The sequence below is a fragment of the Nicotiana tabacum genome, chromosome 24, assembly GCF_000715075.1.
Source record: "Nicotiana tabacum cultivar K326 chromosome 24, ASM71507v2, whole genome shotgun sequence".
Classification (NCBI taxonomy): domain Eukaryota; kingdom Viridiplantae; phylum Streptophyta; class Magnoliopsida; order Solanales; family Solanaceae; genus Nicotiana; species Nicotiana tabacum.
The window spans coordinates 99,115,639-99,130,083 of NC_134103.1; the positions used below are offsets into that span (position 1 = coordinate 99,115,639).

At 36.4% G+C, this 14,445-nt stretch overlaps 2 protein-coding genes across 2 annotated transcripts; both read right to left on the bottom strand.

The window, feature by feature from the left end:
• Positions 1 to 1,773: 1,773 nt before the first annotated feature.
• On the bottom strand, positions 1,774 to 5,842 carry LOC107813759 (heparanase-like protein 3). The gene is made up of 9 exons (XM_016639060.2): positions 5,567 to 5,842; positions 4,688 to 4,724; positions 4,398 to 4,581; positions 4,121 to 4,269; positions 3,253 to 3,483; positions 2,985 to 3,174; positions 2,768 to 2,893; positions 2,512 to 2,611; positions 1,774 to 2,220 (listed from the first exon to the last, which is right to left on the bottom strand). The coding sequence occupies exons 1-9, from the start codon at positions 5,792 to 5,794 to the stop codon at positions 1,852 to 1,854; spliced, it is 1,614 nt and encodes a 537-aa protein (XP_016494546.2). The 5' UTR covers positions 5,795 to 5,842; the 3' UTR covers positions 1,774 to 1,851.
• Positions 5,843 to 8,980: 3,138 nt separating this feature from the next.
• On the bottom strand, positions 8,981 to 14,196 carry LOC107813758 (mitochondrial succinate-fumarate transporter 1). Its single transcript, XM_016639059.2, has 2 exons — positions 13,657 to 14,196; positions 8,981 to 9,654 (listed from the first exon to the last, which is right to left on the bottom strand). Exons 1-2 carry the CDS (start codon positions 14,047 to 14,049, stop codon positions 9,118 to 9,120), a joined length of 930 nt encoding a protein of 309 aa, XP_016494545.1. The 5' UTR covers positions 14,050 to 14,196; the 3' UTR covers positions 8,981 to 9,117.
• Between the last annotated feature and the right edge of the window lie 249 nt (positions 14,197 to 14,445).

Consider the following 14,445-nt stretch of genomic DNA (forward strand, 5'->3'; position numbering starts at 1 on the left):
GAAAAGTGAACAAAAATCACTTACGGTCAAAATTTCATTCTTCAGGGAACGACATCTTCTCCTCCGGAATGAGATCACGGGTCCTCACTCGAATATAACGACCCATCCAACCCCGATCCTTGTCTTCATCGATGCTCGACATCAAAGCCTTCGATGCCCGACGATGAATTCTGATTAGTCCTCGAAAGATCTGAGGCCGATACAGTCGTATGAGGTGATTCAGAGAAAAATCCAATCCCCCGGCTTTGATAGAGAAGAAGCACAATAAGATCACTATACGCCATAAAAAGGGATGAATTTGGCCAAGGGTGACTTGATACCTTTTGCAGAAATCAATAATCACCGGGTCGATGAGTCCCAGTATGAAAAGATAAGTATAAACACTTAAAAACCCCTCCACGTGAGTGGTAACACTCTCATCGGAAGATGAAATTTGCAACACGACCTCGGAACCCCAGTTGCAGTCTTTTCTGACGGCCTCGAGGTGATCCTCCGTTATAGAGCACGTATACATCGATATGTGTTCACATCGACCGGGAACGGAGGAAGGATTCTCCACCTTAAAATCGGTCTTCAAAGTGCACGGGCCAGGAACATAGTCATGAACTGACGGCTCCACCGATGCCTTATCATCAGACGGTCGTGAGGAAGAAGCTTTCTCCTTCTGAGGTACGGTTTTGGAAGTTTTCGCCATTGATATGAAAGGGAAGAGTGCAAAAGAAGGTGAAGAAATAGACAGCACCAAAATTCTGGTATGGACGGCCCCGTAGCAGCGAAATAGAGAGGATAAATAAGAAAGTTTGGAAGAAGAGAAGGCGCAAAAGTGGTAAAGGTTGTATGGAAAGACTATTTATAGACTAAGGCATGACGGTTCGGTATCAGCGGTGGCCGACCACCGTCTGACACACATTAAATGCTTCGGTAAAATCGAGCTGATGTGACAGTTATCACATACGTCAAGATCGGGTTCGATAGAAACGTCAGCATAAATTTGATCGAGCCGCAGGGAAATCATATCGTTCCTCGCCACATCCTTTTCGAGAAACGAGGGGACTATCTGTGTAAGGTCAAAACCGATTCTCAGTCATAAAGACCGGTCGAGACAATGACGTTTTAATCGAAGGGTATCCACATGACAAGCTCGGACGAATCCCGAAGTAGGGACGTCGAGCTTCGAGCTATAAGACCAATCAACGGCAAAACTCGATATCATTATCGAGTTCGTGTCGGAATCGGACTACGGGGCAACACCGATCGACACATGCCCCGAATATCGATGACCCAAGGCAGAACCGAGCTCGAACCAAGACTGGGGGTTCCATCTAACATCGAGCTCGAGCCAGTGCCAAGCTCGCAGACAAGAGCCGTTACAACCGCACCGAGGGAGAGAATCTTGGCGAGAATCAAGGAAGAGACAAACCATCATGGGTCCTCCACTATATGTATTATTTTATTATGTTGTTATAGATAAAGCAGTGACCCTCTACTATAAAAAGGGGGATAGACTGCAATAGACGCAAGTTCTCCAAGATACATTAAGATTTCATTGTGCTTGTTTTTCTAATATTTTTCAGTCTTCCCGTCCATCATTCCCATTTTATAGGAAAAATACATGTATTGTCATTTTGTATCAAAGGAATTTGCATACCCTTAGAACCATATCTAAATTTAACGTTATCCGATTTTTCGGGTAAACATCTATTAACGAAAGTAGTTTTCAAAATAAGTAATTTTGGCAGTTTCGTCAAACATGTTGTTAGTTGTAAGCACGTATTTATTACTCAAATCAATTTTTTTATTGTTAATTTTATTACTCCGAATCAATTCATGATCAAGGAAAGGAAGCAGCCCTTACATGTACTCACTTTTAAACATACTGCAAGCAGGAACTTGAACAGTGGGGATGTCAACAAATACAATTGAGAAAGGAGCAATAGCTAATGGTTCGGAGGATTTTACTCGTATCGGTTCCAAGTGAGGGATTCTTCCAAAATGATCTACACTAAGTTCCTTTCCATTTAAAAGCAGTGTTTGGCTATGTAATTCACCATCTTTGGCTGTAAGGTGATATTCTTCCCTCCAAATTTCGTGTCTCGAATTCTGACCATTTATGACTTGCAGCAGAAGCGGAGCCTTGTTTGCGTTAGCAAGTGTGACGGAAAGACTTACATTAACTGTTGCATCACCATCCATGTTGATCAACAACAGTGTGATTCCGTCCTGCAACATAATTACATAACAATATGTATTTAGAAATCATAATCTCTAGACAGGGCCGGAGCTAGCATAGAGTTTATGGGTTCGGTTGAACGCAGTAGCTTTGGTTCAAACCTTTATTTATTTTAAGAAATCCATTGAATATGTACAAATTATTAATTTAGAACCCAATAACTTAAAAGACCTAGAATCCCGAACCCATAAGCTCCAAATTCTGGCTCTGCCTTGTCTGTAGGGTAGATCACAGAGATATTTTCAAGTCTCTCATGCTTAAATATACACTATTATACTTACAGAAGATTTTGAACAGTGGGCGTAAGCTCGTAGCTTTTTCGTTCCTTGGAATTGTGTTGATAGAACAGACCTTCCCATCAAACGGTGCCAAAGAAGAGCACTGTGTGCATGAATGAGAATGCAAGTAACAATAAGTAAATCGCAAAATGAATGCTACAATACCAAGTAAAGCATTTTCTAGATTATGTTAACAGTGGATGCAGTTGATTTTGAATCTCATTTTCAGTTATTCAACCAAAGATCAGCTAAGGCATACCCATAATAATCAGGATTTGGACGAAACGTTCTGGCATTAAGGAGACCATAGTTTCCACCAACCAATGTTTGTCGACAATATGTCTTTGTGTCGAACATGGCTGACATCCCAAGCTGATCCAAATACCTACATAGTTGCAAGAGGCAAAAATCGCTTCTAATGAAACCTTGACAAGAAGGTTATCACAGGATATAGACCATTTAAGTTGAGTTTTTACCAAAAGCTGGACACAAAGCTATTGGAAACAAGATTGCGACCACTGTTATAAACCCCTCCACTTTCACCAACCCATGCTACTGCTGAAGTTCCAAAATTTTGGAGAACGCCTTGAACATTTCTGAATATTTTGGAGTCTTCATCCAGATGAAAAGGATCAAGTATTTTCTGAACTAGGCCGCTGTCATTGCCTAGAGACAAGATAACTTTTATTCCAATAACAATGTTGAGCTAGAAGAGGGAAAAACAGATCTAATAGCTTCTTGTACCTCCACCAACATTATAAATGTGATGTGTAACCACTTGAAGAGAATTGGATGCTTTATCTATAAGCTTTGAGAACCAACCAACATCAAATATTCCTCCCGGTGCAAGGACTAATGGCATAATGTCCTTCCCTTTATATATTTCTTGCATTAATTTGTGAAGCGCGATGACATCCCGGCTGTATTGATTGGCTGTGATATTTGCACCGATTCCATTTCCATTCAATTCATTTCCTGGCAAGAAACCAGATATTTGCATCAAATGTAGCAGAGAGAGGCCAGATGAAAGAGCATTCAACAATGTCAGAGTTAGCTCTTAATACTACAGTGTTCCTATGGAAGAAAGTGATTTGTTAACCTGTCTTACCCCGAGGTGGAGCCAGAATTTGAAGTTTATAGGTTCGAGATTCTAGTTTTTTAAAGTTACTGGGTTCTAAATTAATGATTTATACATATTTAATAAGACAAATATAGAGTTTGGACAAAAGCTACTGGTTTCGATCGAACCAATAAGCGAAGAGCTAGCTCCGCCCATGGTCTTACTCTTAACGGAGTCTCATATATATATATATTTTTTGTTTAAGAGAAGGAAATGGATGTAATGTCAACTAGATCCATCGTACATGAACTGCAATAAAATGGTAACATTTCCTTATCGCGCTGTATGAAGATGTAATTACTTGCAAATGATGCTTCTGCTCTTACAAACCAAAACAAAGAATAACTCGACCACACTAGAAAGACAATTCTCATACTGCGTGCTCCTTTACACCACTGTTAAATCTCTTAGGGTTATTACTATCCTTATGCTAAATTTGCACATCAGCATACCCCTAAAATATCTAGTTAAAGACAGCAGAGAGTTTCATACCAAGCTCCCAGCCGAGGATAGTATAACCTCTGCTAACTGTATATCTGATGAAAGACTCTGCATTGCTGGAATCCCAATCTCCCAAAGCAGAGCCGTTAGGAGCTATTGTCTTTCCATTTAAAGCATTCAACCCAAAAGTTACTTTTGCCCTGCAACAATATACAGCATGTATTCATGTAGCTTTCGTTAACAAGAAACTCAGTTCATTACTTTCATATCCTTAAATGATTTTCCTCACTAGTTTTAAAATGAACACAACTGCATGAAGTTAAGTTACCCCGTTTTCTTGAAGATTTCGTTGAGTTCATCCCAACGAGACAAAGGTAAACAACCTTGGGTGAAGCCAAACGACTCTGTATTATTAAGGAAAAAAGGACTACATGGTTGCTCATAATGCGCCGTTTGGTATACTATTTTGTCTTGCAATGTGCCTCCGAGTCTAATTTTTAATGGAGAAAACGCTGCAATATTTAAGAGGAAACTTCAATCGTTACTCATTAATAAGAAAACTACTTCATAAAAAATTTTGAACCCGCAGTGAAGGGGTGTTTCTTTAAAAGTTTATACCTCTAATTGCATTCAACAAAACCTTGTTGCTTAGATCCTGCAAAAACGAACGCCCCCAATTAGTGCAATGGGATGTAAAGTTGAACATAACATAAAAATGCCAAGGGTAAAGCTAAGGGGATAATATAGTAGTCAACCTTCTAAAAAGAATAGTGTTTTAATGATTAATAAGAAAGGTAGCTCCCACCATAGAGTCAAAAACATCACAGGAAATCGAGAAGGCTTAGGAAAATATTTTCAAGAAAACATTTTAAAGATGAATCTTCTCTCACTATTCAATGCTCTAATAAAATTTAGAAACTAAATCAACTGAACTATTGGAGAAAAACATAACCAAAGAAAGTGTTTTTTCCCCCTTTTAATGGAAAATATTTTTCAAGGAAAATGCAATATTATTGCCTAAAAAGATCAAAATATGCAAAGATTTCCAAGTACACTAGTGGTTTTACCAAGTTCTTAACTCTCTTACAGATATCAGTACTACAGGGGAAAGTAGCTACACTGCAAACTTATATGAAACTAAGTCATTAATTAGAACGATCACTCACCAAATAGATTAAACCATAAGTAAGCTACCATCACTAGAGCATTCTAAAAAAAGGGGTCGCCGGTGCACAAGTCATCTCGTGTTCACACAGGGTCTAGGAAAGGACCGCACCCCAAGTGGTGTGATACAGACAGCCTAACGGCTGTTTCCATGGCTCGAACCCGTGACATATAGATAACACGGAGGCAACTTGTCGTTGCCCAAGGCTCCCTTCCATCAGTAGATCATTGTATGTTAACTATTTGTCATGAATGTGTAAATTAATTAAAAGGCTATATAACAGAAGCTTTAAAGTACAGAGAACTAAAAAGAAAAAGTGAAAGAGGGGTTACAAGATTAAGGAGAGAAGAATTTCCCCAGCTACAAGTTCCATAATCACATTTATTAGAAGGCCACCAATCTAAGGTTGCACAAATGAAGTCCTCATCTATCTTTGCAATGGCTGCTGACCCATCAATGTAAATACTCCCCTCTTCCTCTTCTGCTCTTGAACATTGGCTGCTGTACAACAATAATAGCGAGAAACACAACCCCAAGAAGCAGCTGAACAAAGAAGCCATTGCAAATTGACAGTGACAGTTGATTCCCTAAATTGGTATTGCCTTAAATGTGTTCTACCTACTCTGACACGTGGATATTAATGTCTTAAATTAAATAAATTTTAGATTAGGACATATGGACAGTTAAAAATATGCATGTGAAAAGCACGTGTTTTAAATTCTTCGATTTAATATAAACTTCAAACGAGTTTTAAAAAGGTAGCCCGGTGCACAGGCCACCCCGTGTTAGTGCAGGGTCCAGGTAGGGCCGCACCCCAAGAAATGTAATGTAGATAGACTATTTTAATGCAAGTATTTGCTGCTTCTACCAATGCGTAGTTCAAATCCGTGATCTATAGGTCGCATGAAGACAATTTTACTGTTATTCTAAGGCTCATCTTCTATCAAATGCGAGTAAATTATGTATCAATTAAGCTCGTTATCTTTTGGTACGCGGACTAAATTATCCCGAAATTATAATTCTGAGATTATAATCCCATGACTAATTTATACCACATGAGAGATGGGATAAAATAATCCACATTTGATGGAAAAAGGTGGTATAAGATGAGATATTCAGGATTAAGTTTGTGATTAAATTTATACCTTGTTTGGTTGACGGTATAAATTTATCGCCAACCAAACACAACATAAATTTAATCCCACTTCGTATCACACCTTATCCCTCGTACCAAACGACAAGTTTGTCTAAGACAACCTCTGAAAGGTAGGATTTCTACCTTATATGCACATTTTACTTGATTGTTTTTTTTCCCATCGAAACAAGAGTTCTATTAATTCATTAAGGATATAATATGCCTAAAGGAACGTGTAACATCATTTATAATCTAACGTGAGAACATTATTTCCCAAGAGATTTTTTGTACCAAAGAAACAAAAAGATTTGCTAAGTTATGAGAGACAGAATTAAAGATTTTAGGAATTTGTACGAACATAACTTGATCCAAATAAGAAGACATTATCTTCACAAGCTACATCCACATCTTAGGTGATCTCACATTTTTCTTCAACATGGCAACTACAACTTTCACATCAATTATTAAAATTTGATGTGTAAATATAGTAAAAACCAATTTTCTACGTGCTAACAGATTTTATATATTTTTATAGTTTTGATATTTTTCATTTTAAATTTATGTCAATGCTTCAATCATGATATATAAAATATCTCGTTTTGCATTGGAGAGGAAATTAACTTTTTATCACACAATATTGTACAACATGTCAATTTGAACAGTTGATTTAACAAAAGAGGAATAAGATATGGTCCTTGAATTTAAACTATAAACTATCTCTGCAAATACCATATTCCACCATACCTAAAAAAGAATACTAAAGAGGTTGAGAACTACTATACACAGAGGTGGAGTTAGGATTTAAATTTTATAGGTTCAGGATTATAATCTTTTTAATTTACTGAATTCTAAATTAATAACTTTTACATATTCATTGGATTTCTTAATACACATACAGAGTTTGAATAAAAACTACTGGGTTCGACTGAACACGTAACCAATAATGTGGCACCGCCCCTGACTATACAATAGGAGTAATAACAAGTGAACAAGAGTTTTGCTAGGGCTAATAGGAACACATTTACGCGAAAGACTATTAGATAACCTTTTAGCACCGGATCTATCGTGGACACAAAGGTATTCAAGATTTGAACCTTATAAATTCAGATTCAAAATTTTTTCACAGCCCATCTTATAAATTCAGATTTGTACGTTATTTTATGTCGTTTTAAAAACACGCTAAAAGCGAGTCAATATGACACAAGATTTTAATGCTTTAAATGATAAAATGAGACACACCCTTAGACCTTAGTTTATGTTAAAGCGATACCACCTCTGAATCTACCCTTGGCAAAAGTCATAAAATTAAAAATATAATAATTTGACTCTTATATTCTGATCCTTACAATGTATATTTCTAGTAAAACAAGAGGTTTATCTACTTCATTCTAATTTTTCTTCTTTATTTGTTTTCCACCCGGTGTCCGACACCCATATTGGGACCCGACTAAATCTGGATTCGGGCCGAGAAGTTCCACAGGGGCAAAGTGCCCCTAACAAAGGCAACTAATATTAGGTTCATTTAGGGCCAAAGCTGAAAGAAACATAAATTTGAAAACTCGAAAGGCAAACAAGTGAATTAATTTCATATTTTAGAGAATTAAGTCAAATATCAAATTTTCTTTGTAAAACGAGAGAGACCTTTATTTTAATTACCTACGTGCGCTGAAGATACAACAGATATATTCCCTAGCTAATAGTACTATATTGTAAGGGAAAATAACAATTTTAGTCCCTATGTTATAGCGTTATACTTGTTTCGATCCCTGTATTAATCAGCTATGTATATTTAATCTTCAATTAGTATAAACATGTACTTTTGATTTTGACTGAAGACGAAGTCGAAGCTCGCCAAGTAGCAATATCAAAGCTAACGAAGCCATAAATCAGTTTTTTTTTTTTTGGGTTAAATAATGGAACTGTGAGTTATGACATATGAATACAGAAATAAAGTCTTCTATGCCTTCCTTACCTATTTGTATGGCGAATAGATTCTTTGGTTTTATTTTCTTTCACCCTTCCATTTTGTTGTTGATCTTTCTACTTATAATATTCCTTTTACGTCAAAAAAGATTCTATTTTGAAAAGTTAAAATCATTCATCAACCTTATATAGGGACTAAGGCCTTGACTTTTTCTTTTTAAGATTAAGACTGTTTGTTAAATTTATCCTTATTTAAAAGCTTTAAATATAAATTTCAGAATAAATGCAGACCTATTCAAAGCAAATAAGTGACAGTAAAAGGCAAAAAAAAAAAAAAAAAACATCTGCATTTAATGAGTTGAAATATGAATAATTCAGTATTTTTTATGCAGCTACACTTCTTCAGCTGCTCTATTAGAATAAAGAATGAGTTCCACTGTTAGCAGTAAGTTTCTCTGGTCAAAGTTGGAGAATACTAGAGCGACTATAATTAAAAAGAAATTAGCAATGTTCGTTTATTTTTCTTTTTGATAAGGATAAAAAATTAACAATGTTCTCAGTCTGACCAGTTAGGATTTCCATGCTTATACATATAAAAATGAGACTTCAAAAATTATTAATTTCACTGCAAAACTCGTTCCCCAGCCTGTAAAGATCGAGGTAGTCCAAATGAACCTCAGTAAAATGTGGATAAGGTGTAGAACCATCATTTTTACGCCTTAAATCAATAGACAAAGGAACTATAAAGGAAAAATTCCCGAGCTTCTGCCAAAAAATGAACTAAGAACCAGAACAAAGAAAGGCGAGGACAAACTGCAGTAGTACCTATAAAGGTGCATTTTTCAAATATGTCCTCTCGTAAAAGCCAGTTATTTGGTCAGCCACAGCCCACATAATCGCCTGACCAGGTGGGATCCTCATGAGCCGCGGAATTAACCCCTTCCACAAGGCACGTAATCCTTCTTCTGCATGTATTGTTGAGATGGCATGAAACATACCTCTGTACTTCAACTCACCCCCGGATTTACTCTGAGCCATCAGCCTTGTTTTCACAACATCAAATGGACCGGTGCATATGGGACCAGCCGTACCTGCTAGGAATCCTGATATCATAGACTGCCAGGGGTGAAGAACTTTTCCATCACCTTCATGTTTCTTCCACAACATTGTGTCGAATGCATTCTTGGCTGTAAACATGGCGGCCTGATTTGTCCCGTTGCGCATAACAGTTGGGGCAGCACCTGCCCAGAGACCAAGAATGCCTTCTTCACGAACAATCATACGAGCACAGTGAATAGGTCCCTTGTATTTCAGAAGTTCAGTGCTTAATCCTCTCTGCTGCTGTAGTCTAATCTTCACCACCTGCACTTACAAAAGTTTGACAATCTTTTAGTGATTTAAGCTGGCTTTCCTTTCAAAAATCTATTTCTACTTATCAACTATGACATTTTAGACATGCTAGTATGCCAATATTACGCAAAGTCGCAAATGACCAGAGTTTAATTATTTTACAGACGCTTTCATTAGCTTTTAAAGACTTCTGTGTAAAAATAACACATGTACAGTGCAGAATACAAGCAATTTGTACGTGCCGTGAAGGTTGAAGCATCACAGTTAAGCTAAGAAATAAGTATTCCATCCAAATGTTTCCACAGCATCCTTTGAGGACCTTTCCATACTCCTCAGGAATCACTAGGTATCCATCACCATCAACGCAACTCTCTTTTCCATTCAAAAGAGGATATCAAACTTGAAGTACACTATGAGTTGCTCTGCCCACGGTAAACTTAGTCCTTTTACCCATGAAACACATAGCCCATACTTACTAAATTTACTACTTTTTGGACATTAATTTCTTTTAAATGGATGATTGTCAATGTAAATTAATAAAACCTATGATAAAGCTTGGTCAACTCGGATGTATCTCAGTGAGGCAAATTTCTTCCTATCTGCTTTTACAAAATCTGTTTAAAGTGTTGGCTGAATATGTCAAAGAACTTTTGAGTGCTTGGACTCAACTAAACCAAATTCTTCTCTATTGGTAAATTTGCATACATCCTCACAATTCAAAGAATGAGCCACTACGTATCTTAAAAAGAGAAGACTATAGCCTGTTGATCCAAGTTTCACTACTTTCTTTTGAGACAGGTGGCTAATAAACCCTTGTACGATAAATAGTGTTGGTCCTCTCTGCTCCCTTTATTGCTCTGTCATCTTATTCTTTTTTCACATTAATGAATCACCGGATGTCACAAATCCAAGCTATTTACAGGAGTCTTCGCCAACAAACAAATAAAAATCCAAATTGAATGATACTTTCCACCACCTAAAAGGAACATTATATGGAAAAGCAACAAATTGGTCCTGCATCGCATTCCCTAATTCTTCTCCATCTTAGCACCATCTTCAATTGCTCTTAACATTTTGAGATAATATTTAATTTCAACTGTATTCTGTAGCACTTAAATTTCTAATGCTCTTTGCTGTGTTGTAACCAGGCATAAGCTTTCTGCTAAACAATCTTACTCTGTTTCCACTTATTTTTTTCTAATCCAACCTAGTGGTCTGATAAGGCACTAAAGCTGCAAATCCCGGTGGAGGCAAAAACAGTATGTGATTTTTTCCCATCTGTCCAAGCCTTGGTGGATAGAGTTACCTGGTACCTTTTGCTGGTGGGAGATAGCAGGTATCCGTGGAATTAGTCGAGGTGCGCACAAGTTGGCCTAGACACCACGGTTATAAAAAAAAAGTGAAAAAAATAATAAGGCACTAGAGCTGCATATCCATATCTCAACTTTGGTTTCTCACTCTAACTTGTGAAGCGACATTCCAGAGCTTCTTTTTCCCTAAACCTTGTGTTCTTGGTCCAATCTATCTTATCCAAGGAGAAGAGTGTGTATGGTATACACCAATTCGCCCCCTAATCCCACGTTAACCTGGGAGCACTTGCACTTCCTGCACGGGATAAGCGCCCTTTATCAAACTGTGAACTCCACTTAGCTAAGGACCTCTTCTCTCTACCTCCTTCTTGGGCACACTATTACCTGCCTTGAACTCATTGGGCAGTCGAACAACACTAATCAGAACCAACAATAGTAGAACTACTAATACTTTTGTGCATATCTATTAATTTGAATGAACTATAAAAATCCTAATATGTATATTCTTATTACAATTGCTATGTCCCAAGTTGGGCTACAAAAACTATTTTCGAATAAGAATGATCAAACTAACAAAATGTTACAATCATCTATCCTAATATATGTTCTTTGCAAAAAGACACTAGCAAGGCTTTTCTCCTTTCTTCTTCAAGAAATAAACCCCTTACCTTAAACCTAACTATAAATTACCGACCATTTATTGGCAAAATGTGCTTAATCAACTGGAAAAACCACATAAATCAACTGGAAAACCACATTAATCAAATACCTACCACTCATTCTGTGACAAATTATTCATGGCTTTGTTTGAAATTAAAAAACATGAATAATTAGAATGTGCTTCCACTATGTGGAGAGTTGAATTTTTTAGGGGTATTATCACTTTTAGCCCGCGCCAGAAACTATTTACATCTGGTAGTCGAAAAAGTGTATAAACTTGTATAATTTTTATATATAACATACAGAATGTATATATATACAAATTTTATACTTATTTCGGCTATTATTTTTACAGCGGCTATACAACGTCATTTTTCCAATTTTTTATGCAAACAAAAGTGGTTCTACAAATGGAGATGAAGCCAATAGATTGAAGGATTTGTAGTCTAAAGTAAAATCCAACCTTTCATATACTAATAAAATATGAGTAGAAAAGCATCAAATAGTGTATGGTGTGCCGAGACAGCCTAAAAAAAAAAAGACAAATACTTTGCGAGTTGAGACATATTTTTCTAGAGAAGTGCAGGTAAGACAAATGACAGTAAAATTTCACCAGAAGATTATGGTGAGCAGCTCATTAGTTTTCCTACTCAAGACTATCGTATATTACAGTTGTTGCAACTTTTGAAACACTACTTTGTATAAACTACTTCCTTCATTTGCTAGGCATTAGCATATTTACTTATTTATCAGATGACTTCAACAAATAAGAGAAGAGAATATAAAAATGAAAATTTAATTTCTTCCTGTACAAAAAAAGAGGAAGAGTGGCTTAATTACCAGCAAGGTCTCATCCCTTATGAGCGATAATGAACGATGATCAAGATAATTGTAATGTATTCTAAGCCTGGTCTTTGGTGAGTGTACATGAGCGAGAGAAATGACCTTAGTTCTTGGAAAAGGCAGGACAAAGACCCGCCTAATCCATAGAGAAAATATATTTGGGGTTTTAAGGGATATTTTTGGCCCTGTGTTTATTTTTGCCTAGTTCGAAGAATTAAAAATAAAAATCTGAAATGAGTCCAAACTATGGACGCATAAACTCTAATAGCATAGAATATAGACACATGTTAAGTTCTTTGTTTCAGGTCTACCACATAGTAACAGCTTATATATATTTTTGTTGTTACAGCAATTTAGATGTAATATTGTAGAGTGACTTATCTCAGGAAGGAGGGAAACAATATTGCTAGACTTAGATGCAGTATTTGGCAGTGCGATCAAGTGATTGAATGACAACTCACCTTGAAAAATAAACACCCTATTAACATATGATGTACCAACTTGATAAGCCTCTAATTGCCATTTGCAATTATGAAAACTTCCAAAACCAATTTAGTTATTCTTCCTCTATCCAAATCATTTTGTTTAAAGTTTAAACAATGCAGAATCATTTCTGCATGTTCATTTATTAGTTTTTCTTTACGGTCGGCCACAGTCTCTCAGCATACACAATAATCTTTTTTTCTTTTTAATGGATAAAGACAATAAATTTATCTTTTACCTACACTTTTTATGGTTAGTTTAGTTTACTTAGCTCTTTGTCTCGAACCATCCCCTTGTTATTATCAGTACTTCAAGCTGCAATCTCACCATGAAAAAAGCTAACACACTTAGGCAAAAAGAAACCAAGCTTAAGGTAACTTGATAGTCTCGGCTGACCTATTCCCGTCCTAATTTATGTGATTGTATTTCATTTTTAGTGTGTCCAGAGAAAATGACAACTTTCTATCTCTAGAAATAATTTAACTTTAAACTTACCGATTTACTTTAATAAGATTATTTCTAACGACACTAAATATCTATGGCTTGTTTCATATTACAAGTTTAAAAAGACCATTTCTCATAAATTGGGACGTAGGGAGTATTAATCAGACAAGTTCTTAAAAATTATCTAGATTAGTAATCATCGTCTATACGAGCAAAACTAGTAAATGAATTCAGAATAACTAAAATCATAAGATAGATGTGGAAATTAACGAACCTCAAATGGCGTGACAATAACAAGAGCTTCAAGAACACCCGCACCAAAACCAGCCATGACCCGACCCTGTGGGCTAAGCTTACCCGTTTCCGAATCCTTAAACGCTCCCTGTAAAATCGCATTGGAACCCATACGCAGCGCATATTTGAGAGTCAAATGAGTAGCAAAAGGCGTCAACCCTTTCCACAAAGCCCGTACGCCTTCATTCTGAATAGTTGTCGAACCGCAATGAACAATACCTTTATAAGAACCGGACCGGTCCAATTGAAGCCGGGTTTTGATGACGTCAATGGGCTGTAAACAACTGGCTTCTACAATCCCACCCAATGAACCGGAAATTGCTTTCATGTATGGTGGAATTGTTTTCTTATTCGTTGAATTTTGTTCAGCCATTGAAATTACTTAGTGAAGCAGGAGGAAGAGGAGAATTAAAACGGTACCGTACTAAAAGGTATGTCTCCTTTTCCCCTGCTTCAGTGTTTCTTTTCGTTTGGAGTTTCAAAGGAGGAAAAATGGCATATTTATCAGAAGTAAGGTTTGTGGGTATAAGAGAAACGTGGTGAATTTTGCAGAAATTATGCTTCTTTTACTTTTTTTTATTAAATTCTTCATTTGAAAGAAATAACATGACGACCATTAATTTTTATGGGACTGCACGTGCACTTCTTATACTTAATTATTTTTCTCATTCTTTTCTTCGTTTTTGTTTATGTTTTTTCAATATTTTAAAGGATGTTAAGTACACTTGAAGATTTGGAGTTGACTACTCAATAGATTGAGAAGTAACTA

Coding starts and splice junctions, on each gene's coding strand:
- LOC107813759 (XM_016639060.2), bottom strand. CDS start 5,794: ATGGCTTCTTTGTTCAGCTGCTTCTTGGGGTTGTGTTTCTCGCTATTA. Junction 2,894..2,984: donor AGCTTTGTGTCCAGCTTTTG/GTAAAAACTCAA, acceptor GCAACTATGTAG/GTATTTGGATCAGCTTGGGA. Junction 2,612..2,767: donor CCAAATCCTGATTATTATGG/GTATGCCTTAGC, acceptor TCATGCACACAG/TGCTCTTCTTTGGCACCGTT.
- LOC107813758 (XM_016639059.2), bottom strand. CDS start 14,049: ATGGCTGAACAAAATTCAACGAATAAGAAAACAATTCCACCATACATG. Junction 9,655..13,656: donor TTATTGTCACGCCATTTGAG/GTTCGTTAATTT, acceptor TTGTAAGTGCAG/GTGGTGAAGATTAGACTACA.